Source organism: Phalangium opilio, unplaced genomic scaffold (genome assembly GCF_054372755.1).
Source record: "Phalangium opilio isolate 3A_F unplaced genomic scaffold, DU_Popi_V2 ptg000032l_1, whole genome shotgun sequence".
In the NCBI taxonomy this organism is placed as follows: Eukaryota; Metazoa; Arthropoda; class Arachnida; order Opiliones; family Phalangiidae; genus Phalangium; species Phalangium opilio.
The window spans coordinates 7,519,033-7,534,129 of NW_028324159.1; the positions used below are offsets into that span (position 1 = coordinate 7,519,033).

General features: G+C 34.3%; 1 protein-coding gene across 1 annotated transcript; it reads right to left on the reverse strand.

Moving 5' to 3' along the window:
* Window positions 1-3,940: 3,940 nt before the first annotated feature.
* LOC149685809 (uncharacterized) lies at window positions 3,941-5,214 on the reverse strand. Its single transcript, XM_089870949.1, has 3 exons — window positions 5,046-5,214; window positions 4,794-4,961; window positions 3,941-4,730 (listed from the first exon to the last, which is right to left on the reverse strand). The coding sequence occupies exons 1-3, from the start codon at window positions 5,193-5,195 to the stop codon at window positions 4,560-4,562; spliced, it is 489 nt and encodes a 162-aa protein (XP_089727075.1). The 5' UTR covers window positions 5,196-5,214; the 3' UTR covers window positions 3,941-4,559.
* Window positions 5,215-15,097: the final 9,883 nt, after the last annotated feature.

Sequence of the window (15,097 nt, forward strand, 5' to 3'; positions counted from 1 at the left end):
GAGAATTAGTTATCGATTTAGTACAAATTTATAAAAACTGTTCCTTAGCATATTAACGGAAACATTCTTTAATTATTTTACTGAATCTCAAAGGGATTTTCATTTGGTATGTTCATTAAACAATTAATGCATCTATCCACTTGACATCGGGGTATTTATAAAATTTCCAGAACCCTACGTTCAACCCTGACCTTTTCAATTTCCCTGACTATAACCGGGTTTTCAGGTCGTGTATGAACCTGGAAAATTATATGATCAAAAATATAAGGGCCATAATATTTATTTAATCAAATATTAATCGGAAATGCAATCATGTGACCCTAATTATTCGGTATAACTATTTTCTCTACAAGATTAAGAGACTCGTTTCTGTAACTAGCATTGGAGTGATGGCGACCATGGACATCTAGCTTTGTTAGTAGTGACTTCCGTGCGTAGGCGAAGTTCACACTTGTTAGTTTGCCATTTGCATTAAATTTGTATTGAGAAAATAAGCTCTCAACTGCGCTGCCATTTAATCTTATTGGAACTAAATAATGCACAGGGTATATTTTGAAGAAATACTTCACTAGACCTTCCGTGTAATACACCATTACTCGCAAAAGGTCCCAAGTCTATAAATAAATAAAAGGGAAAAACCGAAAAACAAACATTAGGTAATGGAAACATATCAATTTGAAAACATTTTTACCTGCCACGAAATGAATTCTTTACTTGGATACAAACAATTAAATTTTGAATTAGTTTCTGTAATAGCATTACATAACATTGTTAGGGTTTCATTTAAATGTAATATAACATCCCACGTGTAGGGTTTTAATACCTTTTAAGTTCATCAACCAATTTTTGAAGAAGTCTAGTCCTTCGCGAATGCTGATAAGCGGGGTGTCATTTGGATGATGAATCTTGTTTTTAGACAACATGCCATTTTCAAACAACTTGTTCAGAGCCATTAAATAATTGTATGTTGCCATCGTCTCTTTATGGTCGGAAGGTAGAACTCCATCAGATGGATTGGCATATTCATATAATTCCGACATTACATCACTTTGCTACATTTTGTACGACAAAAATCTTCTCGAAACGTCGTGATGCACCCAATGTTTGGTTATGATATCGTTTAATCTTGAATTAACTCAAATGGTTTTTTAAGTAGCCCATATCTGTTACGTTAATGCACACATTTCTCGTTGTATTCGCTGTTGAGATGCTTTTGTATCCTCCATTTATACATGCCTAAAATCATTGAAATAACTTTCGTCCTATATGTTTTAGTCGTTTTACAACACTTCGAACAGTTTTTTTAGTTATTTTTCATCACTTTCAATAGCATATTTTTCACTTCACAACAGTTTGAACCATATTTTTCTCACTTAACTACACTTTAACCAAGTTTTTAGTCATGGAACGACACTTTCAGTCACTTAAAAGTCATTTATCAACACTCCAACCATTTCTCTCATTAATAAAAACTTTTAACCACTATTTAATCTTTTGTTAACAACTTTTTACTCAATTAACAACAATTGTTATTCATTTGAAATGAGTTTAAAGCACATATTATTCAAAAAGCAGAACTTCTTATTGAAATTGGTTATACAACCGAATTTTTTTAATAAAAATTTGTCATCTATCCGCGCTTTTTTATGGAATTTAGTATTTAACAGCGTTTTCAACCATATTTTATTGATAGAAATCTTTAACGTTTCCATCTCCGACGACTTCATCACTATTTAAATTAGTAATGTCTAGGTGGCCGATGCTCATCAAAAAGAAAAATTTTCACTCTTTATACAAAAAAAAACAACCTGACCTTTTCAATTTCCCTGACTATAACCGGGTTTTCAGGTCGTGTATGAACCTGGAAAATTATATGATCAAAAATATAAGGGCCATAATATTTATTTAATCAAATATTAATCGGAAATGCAATCATGTGACCCTAATTATTCGGTATAACTATTTTCTCTACAAGATTAAGAGACTCGTTTCTGTAACTAGCATTGGAGTGATGGCGACCATGGACATCTAGCTTTGTTAGTAGTGACTTCCGTGCGTAGGCGAAGTTCACACTTGTTAGTTTGCCATTTGCATTAAATTTGTATTGAGAAAATAAGCTCTCAACTGCGCTGCCATTTAATCTTATTGGAACTAAATAATGCACAGGGTATATTTTGAAGAAATACTTCACTAGACCTTCCGTGTAATACACCATTACTCGCAAAAGGTCCCAAGTCTATAAATAAATAAAAGGGAAAAACCGAAAAACAAACATTAGGTAATGGAAACATATCAATTTGAAAACATTTTTACCTGCCACGAAATGAATTCTTTACTTGGATACAAACAATTAAATTTTGAATTAGTTTCTGTAATAGCATTACATAACATTGTTAGGGTTTCATTTAAATGTAATATAACATCCCACGTGTAGGGTTTTAATACCTTTTAAGTTCATCAACCAATTTTTGAAGAAGTCTAGTCCTTCGCGAATGCTGATAAGCGGGGTGTCATTTGGATGATGAATCTTGTTTTTAGACAACATGCCATTTTCAAACAACTTGTTCAGAGCCATTAAATAATTGTATGTTGCCATCGTCTCTTTATGGTCGGAAGGTAGAACTCCATCAGATGGATTGGCATATTCATATAATTCCGACATTACATCACTTTGCTACATTTTGTACGACAAAAAAAAAACAATGCAGATCTAAATTTGAAAGAAGAGGAACAACTTCTATACCTGCATTATTTTGGCTGGCTTCACATATAACTTTGTCCATGAGTCTCGATCATTATAACTCTGGAGCAGCCTTGGTACCAATCGAGGAACTCCTTTGTCCCTCCTCTCATCCTCCCTTGCTTTCAAGGCAATAATTTGGTCCCATCCAAATTTGACCCCGTTTATGGTAAAGTCACGAGCACCAGTTGATTTTGATGCAAACAAGGCATTAATGAGGTTTTTCATCTACATAAAAATGTTCATGAATGGACGAATAGTGAATTTTAGGCAAAAGTTGAAACCCTTCTGATGCGATGGACAGATAAGCCAGTAAAAGGGTTATCAAACCATGGCTTCACTGAGACGTCAATATCACCACCCTCAGGGAACTTCACACCATAGGCTCCAAACCGCCCTTGAGTCATCTTTATTAGGCTTAAATTTGAACTTGCTCCATCACACAGAAGAGCAGAAACTTTAAAGCCAACCAGGTGAAAAGCGCTTAAAGTCTCCATCAGGCAAGCAGCGATGTAATGAGAATTGGTTGAGCTCTCCGCAGCAAAATATGGACCAACAATATCATAATTTGATGTCAAGTCTCTCCAAAGGAACTGGAGCATGTACGCAGCTTTAGGAATATCCTTGTCATCAAACTGAGCATATACATCATCAAGCGTTGGTAATTGCTCTTCTGACGTTGCAAGACCAATTAGCCTGTAATTTTTGCTGTTCCAGATGACTTTTGATGTCACGTTAACTTCGTCAAAAATAAGTATGCCATCACCTTTCGGTTCTTTGAAACCATTAACAACCTGGTCTTTAACGAAATGATCATATAGTTCCTTTTGTTTCACCAAATAATCCATATTAACACCAGGCTCTTCTAAGTGTTGAGACATTTTATTCTGAATGCTCCTCCAACTTGGTAGCTTTAATACTTTGAAGCTTTGCAAAGCCAAGTAAGCAGATTTGCTTCGGCAAGCAATAGCTTGGGCTTAATAAAAATGAAACACGGACACGGATAAAAATGAGCTTTTATACTTGGCAATATAGTAAAATATACTTAGAATTTTAGACAATAATTACCTATACGGTAAGATATTGCACTCCAGTAATTTCCTCTGTCGCCAATTTCTAATAAAAAAAATGTATCGGCGATTTAGAGGGTGATAACAATATTTTGATATTCCGCTTTATAACTCACTATTCTTTTGTTGATCTTTTGCAAAATCCAAAACGTCTTTAGCATGATGAGCTTCACAATCTTTTAACCAAGCAACACGTACAGTTTCTTTTATTGAAGCATCCACATTTCCGTTCCCTGCTAGAACACTTTCAAGTTCTTTTTCATAATCTTGACTTATAAGAGAAGAAACTTTAACCATTTCGTCACTTTGCTTTTTACTTAATTTGATTTTTAGAGAGTGACACTTTTCTTGGAGATTCTCTTTACTCAAAAATAGTCTGCGCTTTCTATTTCTGGCTATATTTTGTCTTGTTCTTGTTGAACGAGGTGACAAGTATTTTAAGTTGACATGAGAAGAGGGAGATTGTTTATTTTTTAAGGTATATTCCTTGTTGCTTAATCTTTTAGAATACCGAGAGGCGTAACTGCAATTGCTGCAAGCATATTTGCCGGAGCTAACATCTGCTATAGGAGCTTTTGATGAAATTTTAAACCAAACTACGCATTTCTGAGAACAAATGTGACTTGTTGGATAAAAGAATTTAATTATATTTTTTGGCATAATTGTCCGTGACTTCACAATTGCGATTGCTTCTTTTGTCAATCCTGGGCACAGAATAAATTGATCCGACAGTAGTGGTTCAAAAACAATTACCGCTTCATTGTCCAAAATGTTTCATCATCAAATAACTTTTTCTTCATAACACATCCTTTGAAAACAACCATCAATCTGGCCTCCCCTTCACTGTCAATAAGAACTCTCGCTGGTTCCAAACTTAGTTGGGGCATGAAAATGTCACTTCTTGTTACTTCTAAATAAGCCTACCATAAAACAAGTTTTATAAATATTAAAATTACATGAAGTTTTGCACTCATCATCCTTACTTTATTAAATTCGCTGGGGAATGTAGCATTAGGTTTAGCAGTGCCAAATTTTTCCCCATAAGTAATTACAGCACTATTTTTAGATTTTGATGATAACCAATCAATTATAATTTGAAAATTCACAAGCCGTGATGTGGTTATAGGGTTTTCAGGAGGAATGATAGTGTTCTGTACAGAATAGTAAAAATTAAAATGTTTACCTTACCAAGGCCCAGCACGATGTAAAGTTAGATCATAAAATGGTGTTATTACCTGTCTTGATATTTTCTTCTTCGGCTCATCATTTTCATCCTCTTGGCTTAATGTTAACAAGCTAGATTTCCGTTTTGAAACAACCGTTTGCGTATGTTTATTTGCCAAATCTCGAACGTAAAAATTGCACTGAGACGCGGCATCCTCCATCTTATTCAATACAGACGGTTTAGCAGACTACTCTTTTCCTCTCTTGCTGAACTACTTTACAAGACAAGGACTAAGCATGGAGGAAGCTTCTGAGCCTAGTCCACGCGTGATAGTGTCTCAATATGGTATTTGGTGGTTCGAGGATGTATCGCGCTTTTTACGTTACGCCTATGGCGCCTTGTTTACTTCCCTCCCGTAGGGAGGTTTCTTATAATACTTCTGGTACTGCGTATTAATTCTACCTTTCAAGTATAACGAAATTGTAGAGTCCGGTGCACACTCAAGCAATTTGCGTTTGAAATGCTTTTTCTCATCAGCTGACGGCTCCCGATGAAATCCAACAATTTTTTTTCACGTGGCACATTTCAGTTAATGGTACTGGATCATACATTGGCTTCGCGTCACTTTTCCTTTTGCCCCATTGTTGCGTTATATCATTGCAGCTTAAATCATCGAACTCTAAAATATTTGCTCTATTCAGGAACAGAAGTAACGCCACACAATGTTTACATTTCTCTGGTAGGCCTGATTTGCAAGATCAAACAACCGAGATGCCGCCTTTAGCATTTAAAGAACAATTTATTTCGTGGGGTTCGCCTTTTAAATCACTTGTTTTCAAGCAAAGTGCGACAATCTTCAAATTATGTTCTTCTCTTTTCTGTATTCCACAACACAAAAAATGTTTACTTTTCAAAACTTTTTCTCCCTCTACAAGGCACCGTTTCCTTTCTCCTTGATAGTCATTATATTGTAGAATAGACTCAATAGATACCGAAAATTTCACTTCCTCCATGTTCTAATAAATATAACTTACATGTAAATAGTTTTTAAACTACTAATTTTAAGAGTAAGCGCGATAAAAAGTGCTTTTTATACACTTTCTATACACCGATAAGCGCTATCCTTCTCTCGTCCGCCATTTTGAAATTCCGTAGTGCTACCTATATTCAGTGGCGTTTGCGAATAACAGCAAGTCAAATGATCATGTGCCATTCATTTTCACACATTTAAAGATAATCTTATGATATTTATTAGTAACAACAACGTGATCTTCAATATTTGTTAACGTGAATAAGACGGTGTTTAGAGGTGACAAGGTATGGGTGGTTTACATGTTGATTAGGTCTACCGTACCGCTTTTAGACGTGTAAATCACGGGTTTTTGCTACCTAGGAATTATAGTCAAATAACAGTCTCACTGTTATATTTACGATTTAATAAGGTGTTTTCTTTACTAAGGACAGTAAATGAATGTATAAAGGAATAAAATCGCAAATTAAGAGCTAAAATTGAAAGACATTAAGGATCCCCATAAAAATGGGAGACTCGATAAAAGCTCGAAACCAGATTTTCAACATACAGCTTGAGGCTCGAAGCTCGCTAAGAAACTTGAGGCTTGGCTCGAAGTTCGATAACCGAAAAAAAGCAAGGCTCGCACAGCCCATCTTTTAATATACTTTACATATTTCAACTGCGAGTGTCATTAACGCCAATGCGAGTAATCCAAAGAATAGCTTTGATGCCTAAAAAATTATTTGAATTCCAAGGGGACACCAAGCGTCATCAGTTTGCGCTGGCTGCTCAAACAACTTTAATATAGAGAAGTACTGTTTGCGTACCACTGCGATTTCGTGACCAGTTTCATGAAACCGAAGAGCCCTGAAATACAAATTATATTCGTATGCTAAAGGAATTAGCATATACCCCGAGAAACTGTCACCCCTGACGTCATGCATAAAGTTTTTGAACATAGAAACTACGTGACATTGACGTAGCTAGGAATCTTTGCGCAACGTAACCAAATGTAAACGAGTTATCTTTGGATGTGCTGAGCGAGTAGATCCAAGGGTCGAAGGTTTCCTATGCATGCGAATACGGTATTCAGAATACACAATGAACCGCGAGGAAGGAGAGGCGGACGATTTAAGTCCTTCCCGTTCCCTTCAATCAGATGTGGTCTATGGCTTCTTAAAGATTCCAAGTACAGGAAAGTACATAAACCCTTGTAGAAATTAACAAGAAGCACCAAAGAATTTGAACGCTTTTCACTGGCGAGATATTATTCCCTCTACGATTCCTTAAATTTACCATTGTCGGGTATGCGAAAAAACTCAAAAATGTTCAGCGGTTCGACACATGTATATTTTTGTTTTTCCCCGGCCCCTCCCCGGTCAAAGGGGTCGGAGCTTTGCCCCTTCAATCCAGTGATTGTGGTATTTAAAACTCTAGAGAACTACGTATATTTTGAAATTTCACCGTAATATAGAAAAGATTATGATACTGATAAAAGGGTTTAGCTTTTTGGCATGCTTCGCAATTTCAACGTTTGTATTTATCAAACTGATAAGGAAGTTTGTCTTGAGTAGATTTTTACTGCTAAAATAGTCTAGGCTTGATTAATTCTGCATTCAAAGCCTTGGTTAATATTGCAAACAAGTTTACCAAATGTTAAATTCTCACCAATAGGTTTTAAATAAAATCAACTGTCAAAAATCTTCTCGAAACGTCGTGATGCACCCAATGTTTGGTTATGATATCGTTTAATCTTGAATTAACTCAAATGGTTTTTTAAGTAGCCCATATCTGTTACGTTAATGCACAAATTTCTCGTTGTATTCGCTGTTGAGATGCTTTTGTATCCTCCATTTATACATGCCTAAAATCATTGAAATAACTTTCGTCCTATATGTTTTAGTCGTTTTACAACACTTCGAACAGTTTTTTTAGTTATTTTTCATCACTTTCAATAGCATATTTTTCACTTCACAACAGTTTGAACCATATTTTTCTCACTTAACTACACTTTAACCAAGTTTTTAGTCATGGAACGACACTTTCAGTCACTTAAAAGTCATTTATCAACACTCCAACCATTTCTCTCATTAATAAAAACTTTTAACCACTATTTAATCTTTTGTTAACAACTTTTTACTCAATTAACAACAATTGTTATTCATTTGAAATGAGTTTAAAGCACATATTATTCAAAAAGCAGAACTTCTTATTGAAATTGGTTATACAACCGAATTTTTTTAATAAAAATTTGTCATCTATCCGCGCTTTTTTATGGAATTTAGTATTTAACAGCGTTTTCAACCATATTTTATTGATAGAAATCTTTAACGTTTCCATCTCCGACGACTTCATCACTATTTAAATTAGTAATGTCTAGGTGGCCGATGCTCATCAAAAAGAAAAATTTTCACTCTTTATACAAAAAAAAACAGATCAGAACTGACTAAAGGCCCGTTCACATTACCCAACTCTAGTCAGCTGACTAATCATAGACTTGTCAGGCCGACTTGTCAATCAATTTAGTCTAGTCAGGTCACTCGTTCACACCACCCAATCAGTCGGGCCGACTACCTTTGAAACACAAGAGGACGTACAAAGCGGTACATAATGATAGGAATGATTTGTTTTGGATTATAAATGAACTCATATTCTCGAATAGACTACTTTACGAGCATCAAAGCTATTCCCACTAAATTTCTGCAGTTCAGAACATAATAAAGGTCAATAATGTCAGAAGTAATACAGGAAACTTCCCTACTCTATTACTTCTGATAATATTCAATGAGGAACAACCATCGAAACGTAAAAATTAACCTATGTTAAAAAATGGCCAAGGCCCGAAATTATTTTTCAGGCTTTAATCGACAATTAAATAATGGCCGATACTCTCGGTTCTCTCTCTCGAGCTGAAAGAAAATCATCACGTGTCCCATGACGTAATAGCCAAGGCTTATTGTGATTGGTTTGCTCCCTCTCTGAATTAAGTCGGCCGGACTAAAATCCGAGCTTCGACCTGACAATAGTACGGTTGGGTGAAACGTTCATATTGCCTGAAAATCTGGCCTGTCTGGTCAGATGGGCTTTGTCAGCTGACTAAATTTGGGTAATGTGAACGGGTTTCGATCTCGACGTTTATAATTATGTTAATGTACATAGAAGGGTGATAATTTACAGGTGGTTAAGACAAGGCTTATGTAAAAATGTTATAATGCAACACTTAAGGGCGTGGTACAACATGGGCAAAGGTAAAATATAATTTAGAGTATATTAGATCTCACATGACCTATTTAGAAATCTTGAGGGCAATTTGAAGAATTGTAAAAAGCCTTATCTTTGGATCTGAATCTCTCTATGATACGATAAATTCGACCATTCACGTACAAGCTGCCGTATCTTCTTATCCGTATATTCTATGTTTTGAATCATGGTAGAATTTTCTCTTATTTAGGTTTTTGTTTCTTATTACACAGAACCGAAAATGACGGGATTTCTTAATTAAACGGGCTTTTCGTATCTTTTACACATACAGACATGTTCAGCGCCAGAGAGCCCAAGATAGGACATTTATCAATTAATCGCGCTTTAATTATTTTACAACACTATCAAACACCCTCAGTTTTCTATCCTTTAACGACACTTTAACCCTTTTTAATCATCTAGTAACACTTTCAATCACTATTTGGTTATTTAACAAAACTTTCAATCACTATCTGGTTATTTAACAACACTTTCAACCACTTTTAAGTCTCCCAACAAAATTGTCAACCACTTTTTTTGCCTTTGAACAACATTTTCAACCCTCTTTAATTCCTCTAATGACACGTTCAACCACTTTTAATTCATTTAACGACACTTGCAACTACTTTTTACTCATTTAACAAACCTGTGAAACAAGTTTTAGTTTTTAAACATTATTTTCAGGTAATTATTGTTCATTTAACGACATTTTTAAAAACATTTTTTTAATTTACCGACACAATCAACCATTGTTTGTCATTTGACGACACTTCGAACCGATTTTCAGTCATTAAGCATAATTTTCTTTTATATTATAGTCATTTAACCACATCTTCATTCATATTTTAGTTACTTAACGACATTTTCTTTCACATTTTAATCATTTAACGACACTTTCAACAACATTTTTAGTCTTTTAACGACACTTTAAACCCATTTTTATTCATTTATCATCAATTTCTATCATACTGTAGTGCTTTAACTACACTTTTGACCACATTTTAGTCGTTTATAGACACACTCATCCATCATTTTCTCATTTATCAAACTATCGACTTTTAATTCATTTAAAATCAATTTCAACCACGATTAATTTAATTAACAATACTTTGAACCATTTTTACTTTTAACAAAACTGTCAACCACTTATTACCTCTCCGAGTGACGATGACGTCACGGAGAGGTATTGCACTGGACGTGTGGGTGTGTGTGTGTCTGTCACACCCCACGTGACCGCGTTCGCAGTTTGCGTATCGGAGCAAACGTGTTCCCAATTTCCGGACTGCATTGACAGTTCACGGAAATTTGGAAAATTGTGTTTGTCTCCGCTGGCTATTCTACTTGAGTTCCCACACCACCAGTTTTGGTTTTCGTCCACTCCACATGGACACTAGTCTGTACTTGGTGGCTTCCAAGCACCACCATCTTCTGTTCTTCGTCAATTTCACCTTGACACTAGCTTCTATGCACCACCATCTTCAGGTCTTCGTCCATTCCACATGGACGCCAGTCAGTACATTCTGGCTTCTTTTCCTTCGTTATCATTTGGTTTCAAGATATACGCGGCGATCGGCTAGGGTTACGAGAAACGTCTAGCCTCCCAATTGCAGAGCTTCCACCATCGGTTCACGCGAATGCGTTTTTCATCTATTATTATAATGGAAACAAATCGTATATATATATATCCCAAAATTTGACAAAAGCGGGCATGAGGGGTACCCTTCACTTTAAACGTCAATATTAGCAAAGTTTCGAAAGATAATAGGAACAACTTTATTTTAAACGATTTAACTATTTTTAAAGTTATTTACCGGCGATTAAAATAATTAATATCATTTATATTTATTTAGTTATTTAAGATAAACTTATTTCTATGTAATGACACAAGTGAGAGTTTATATAGAACGAGTAATGAAGATTGCATCCGAATCGAAACACTACACGCATATCAAAAATAATATAAAGCGAGTACGATGATAAGATCTCTTACAAAACGATAACATTTCCTTTTTGCAGAATATTAAATGGAAATATTTTTCGGCATTTCGATTCTTTTAGAAGTTGTGTAGCTATAAAGCTCTGTTTCATCTTAAAGTTCCAAGAAAATCTTTTGCTATTAACATTTCAAATTTGGTGTTTACTTTATAATTCAGCTTTACTACATTTATATATAGTGTAAACGCATTTTTATATTCATTAGATGATATGGATGTTAATTATTCATTTATCCACAAGTGTTGAAACGATTGGGTCAGTGAAATACGATACCCTAGATTTAAACTTGAAATGACCTTGTTTCGCCTCCTCTTATAGGAGGTGTTAACGGTTCAGAGTGAGCCGAAAGTTAAATACACCCTTTAGTGATACATTTTAGGTCCTCATTAGAATTATTGAGGATACAACGAAAATTGTTAAACGCTTAAGCCTTTGCTAAAGACCTTGGCAATAGTTCGCCAATTTGAACTATGTATTTCCGGTTTTTCTCATTGGCTGGTGCCAACCGTTATTTATTGGCTTCTAACAACACTAGTTTTTAGTGTACACCACATACACACCAATTTGTTCTTATTGGCTCCTAACACCACCATCTACTGGCCTTTCGTCTATACCAAAAGACACCAATCTGCAACATTGGCTTCTACTCCATCATCGTTTGGCTTAAGCTGTACGGGGCGAGCGACTAGGGTTACGAGAAACGTCTAGCCTCCCAATGGCAGGGCTTACACCAAAGGTTCACGCAATTGCGCATTTTCTTATACCTAAGTGTGAATCAATCGCGTTATATACCTAAATTTACAAATGTTCAGATATAGGTGTTCCCTAGAATTGTAACGTTAACCATAGCTATGTTTACAATTATTTTAGGAATTAAGTTTCAAAAACCGACTTATCTATAATTAACGTAAAATACTGACGATTAAAATAATTAAAATCAGTTATATTTGTTTAATTATTTAAGATAAACTTCTTTCTCCGGAATGAAACAAGAGAGAGTTTATATAGATCGAGTAATGAAGATTGCATCTGAATCGAAACACTACACGCATATCAAAGTTAATATAAAGCGAGTAAGATGAAAACATCTCTTACAGAATGATAACATTTTCTTATTGCAGAATATTAAATCGAAATATACTAAATATATTTCGGTATTACGATTCTTTTGGTAGTTGTGTAGCTATAAAGCTCTGTTTCTTCTCAATATCCAAGATTATTTTTTGATATTAACCTTTCAAATTTGGTGTTTACTTTTTAATTCAGCTTTACTAGATTTATATATAGTCTAATCGTAATTTTAAATTTATTAGATATTATGGATGTTAAAATTTCATCTCTTCCCAATGTTGAAACGATTGGGTCTATGAATTAAGATACCCTTGATATAAACCAGAATTGACTTTATTTCGTGTCCTCTTTTGGAAGGTTTTAACGGTTCAGAGTGAGCCGAAAGCTAAATTCACATTTTAGTGTTAGATATTAAGTCCTCATTTGAATTATTGAGGATACATAGAAAATGATTAATCGCTTTAACTTTTACATTACAAAAGCCCTTAGCAATATCTCCCCAAATTTGAACTATGTATTTACGGTTATTCTCATCGGCTGATGGACTTTTGTATAGAAAGTAAATTTTGTTTGAAAATGTAGGTCCTCGTCTCGACTCGGAGAGGTTTATGTTGGTTTCCCAACTTGTATTTTATCAGCTAACAACGATTTTCAGAATATTTTATTCTCCTTATAGAGTCGAATACTCAAACCCAGGGTTGTTTGATTTAAATCAGTTTGATTTAAATCACTGATTTAATTAAAGCGATTTTTTTAAAAAAATCATTTGATTAAAATCAAGAATATATTTTTATTTTTAAAATATGTTTTATAAGATTCCAAGAAGTAGCTTAAGAAACTCGAGAAGAAACTTATCTAGAAAAGACCTAAAATTAAAAATAATCATGGTTTTGGTATATTTCAGTTCTAGTTTTTCCCAGAACTCCAGTTTGTCTTGCTGAAAAGGCTAAGAAATGAAATAGCGGTCAAGCTAGTATTTTTATACAAGCATTTGAATAGTAACAATATCCAATAGCTGCTTAAATGTCATGATTATTTTGCTTTTGGTTAATTTTGACTCAAAAGTTTTCATGTTGATAATTTACTATCTAATAGTTCAATAAAAATCAAAAAAATCAATTAAAATAAAAAAAAATCGATTTTTTGGATTTTTTTGAAAAAATCAAAAAAGTCAACAACCCTGCTCAAACCTAACCTAACGGTATATTTTTAATAGAAAGTAAAATGCATATCCGTATTGTTTTTAAAACGAAGCAGATATTTCATAATTAGGAATTTTTACTAAAGGTATTTTGATGAAAAAACTAAGAAAAGAATTTTTTTTTAATATTTTATGTTTTATAATCATGTCTTCAAATGTCAAAATTTTAATATCTGTACTTCAGGCAATTAATGTTCTACTATTATCTCTTACCTTTTCTCGCAAAGACAGTTTTTATTAATCTTCATTGACATGCCAAATAATAATATGCGGTTTCCAAAACATTACTGTTTACATTTATTTACTTCCGCAGTAAAATAGAGCTTTTTCGAATTATTTTTCTATCCTGGCATGAGAATTGTATATGTTCAAGAGGTTGTTTAAAATTTAAATGCTTTTTGGCGTGGCATATACGTAAATTTCTAAACTTTCGAAAGTTTATTTTAGCGGAGGGTTAAAGATTTCTCACTATTATTTTCGAACTCCTCTTAGTCTACTATAATCGGAAACCGATTTTGGTTGGGTTAGTAGCTCTGAAAACTGCCTCTTCCTACCTAACCCTTTTAAATAGCCTGATTTGGTCATTTTAATCTCTTTTTGCTTACAAATTAGTCACATTTTCAAGTAAATCTAATTCTGTGTCTGTATGAGCCTTTCAGTATTTGATTAAATCAACGTTAGATATAACGCACTTTATAGAATCTTACATTCTCACAAAAATAAAATTATCGACATGTTAGATCTAATCATTTATGAGTACTGTATAGTCATGATAATTGATGAATCTGGTCCAACATAATTATATAACTTGATGAATCTTGTCCTATATAATCCTATAATTTGATGAATCTGGTCCTATATAATCGTATAATTTGAGGAATCTGGTCCTATATAGTCCTTTAATTTTGCGAAGGGTATCCTATTTTTCCTATAAAAATTCTCCAAAAACAAGTTGGTGCCAAAAAAGGACAATGAGCCATGTATATGCGAAAACTCTTAGTAGAGAGCGGCGAAAAGGCGCATTTAGCATTAACTATTAAAGGGAAAAATAATAATATTAAACGTTCGCGATGCTTTCATAGTTTTTGAAAGCTCGAGACTCGAGAAGAGGCCGTAATTGTACGGCTGCGGGCGGGCCCAACAAACGTCCTTACGCCATTGGGATATTGTCCTGGGGATTCTGTCCTATATGGCAGAGGATTTTGTCCTTTGTGGCACTAATGAAGGATTATTGCCTACTTTCCTTGACAGTAGTTAACCTAAGAAGTCGGCTCTCAAGACTGCCCTTCCTGCATTGGATCTTTTTTAAGCTAACATCAGTTCTAGAACCATCTGGTTGCCAGTTGTATCCATATCTAATGCTTCGAATCGATTGAAACCGCTTTAACGCTAACGTATGAACGGGGCTCTAGAGAAGCGAAAACCAAGGGACATACGCGTTTCCGTTGCTATGAAAACCGTTTGGTAAAACGGTGGAAGTGAAAATCTTTGTTTAAAAAATTCAAAAGGCTTAATTAAGATTACTTTGGATTTTATGACCGGTAATAAAATAATTTGAAATACGTATTATGCTTCAATTCATTGAAATTTCATTTTACCGCAA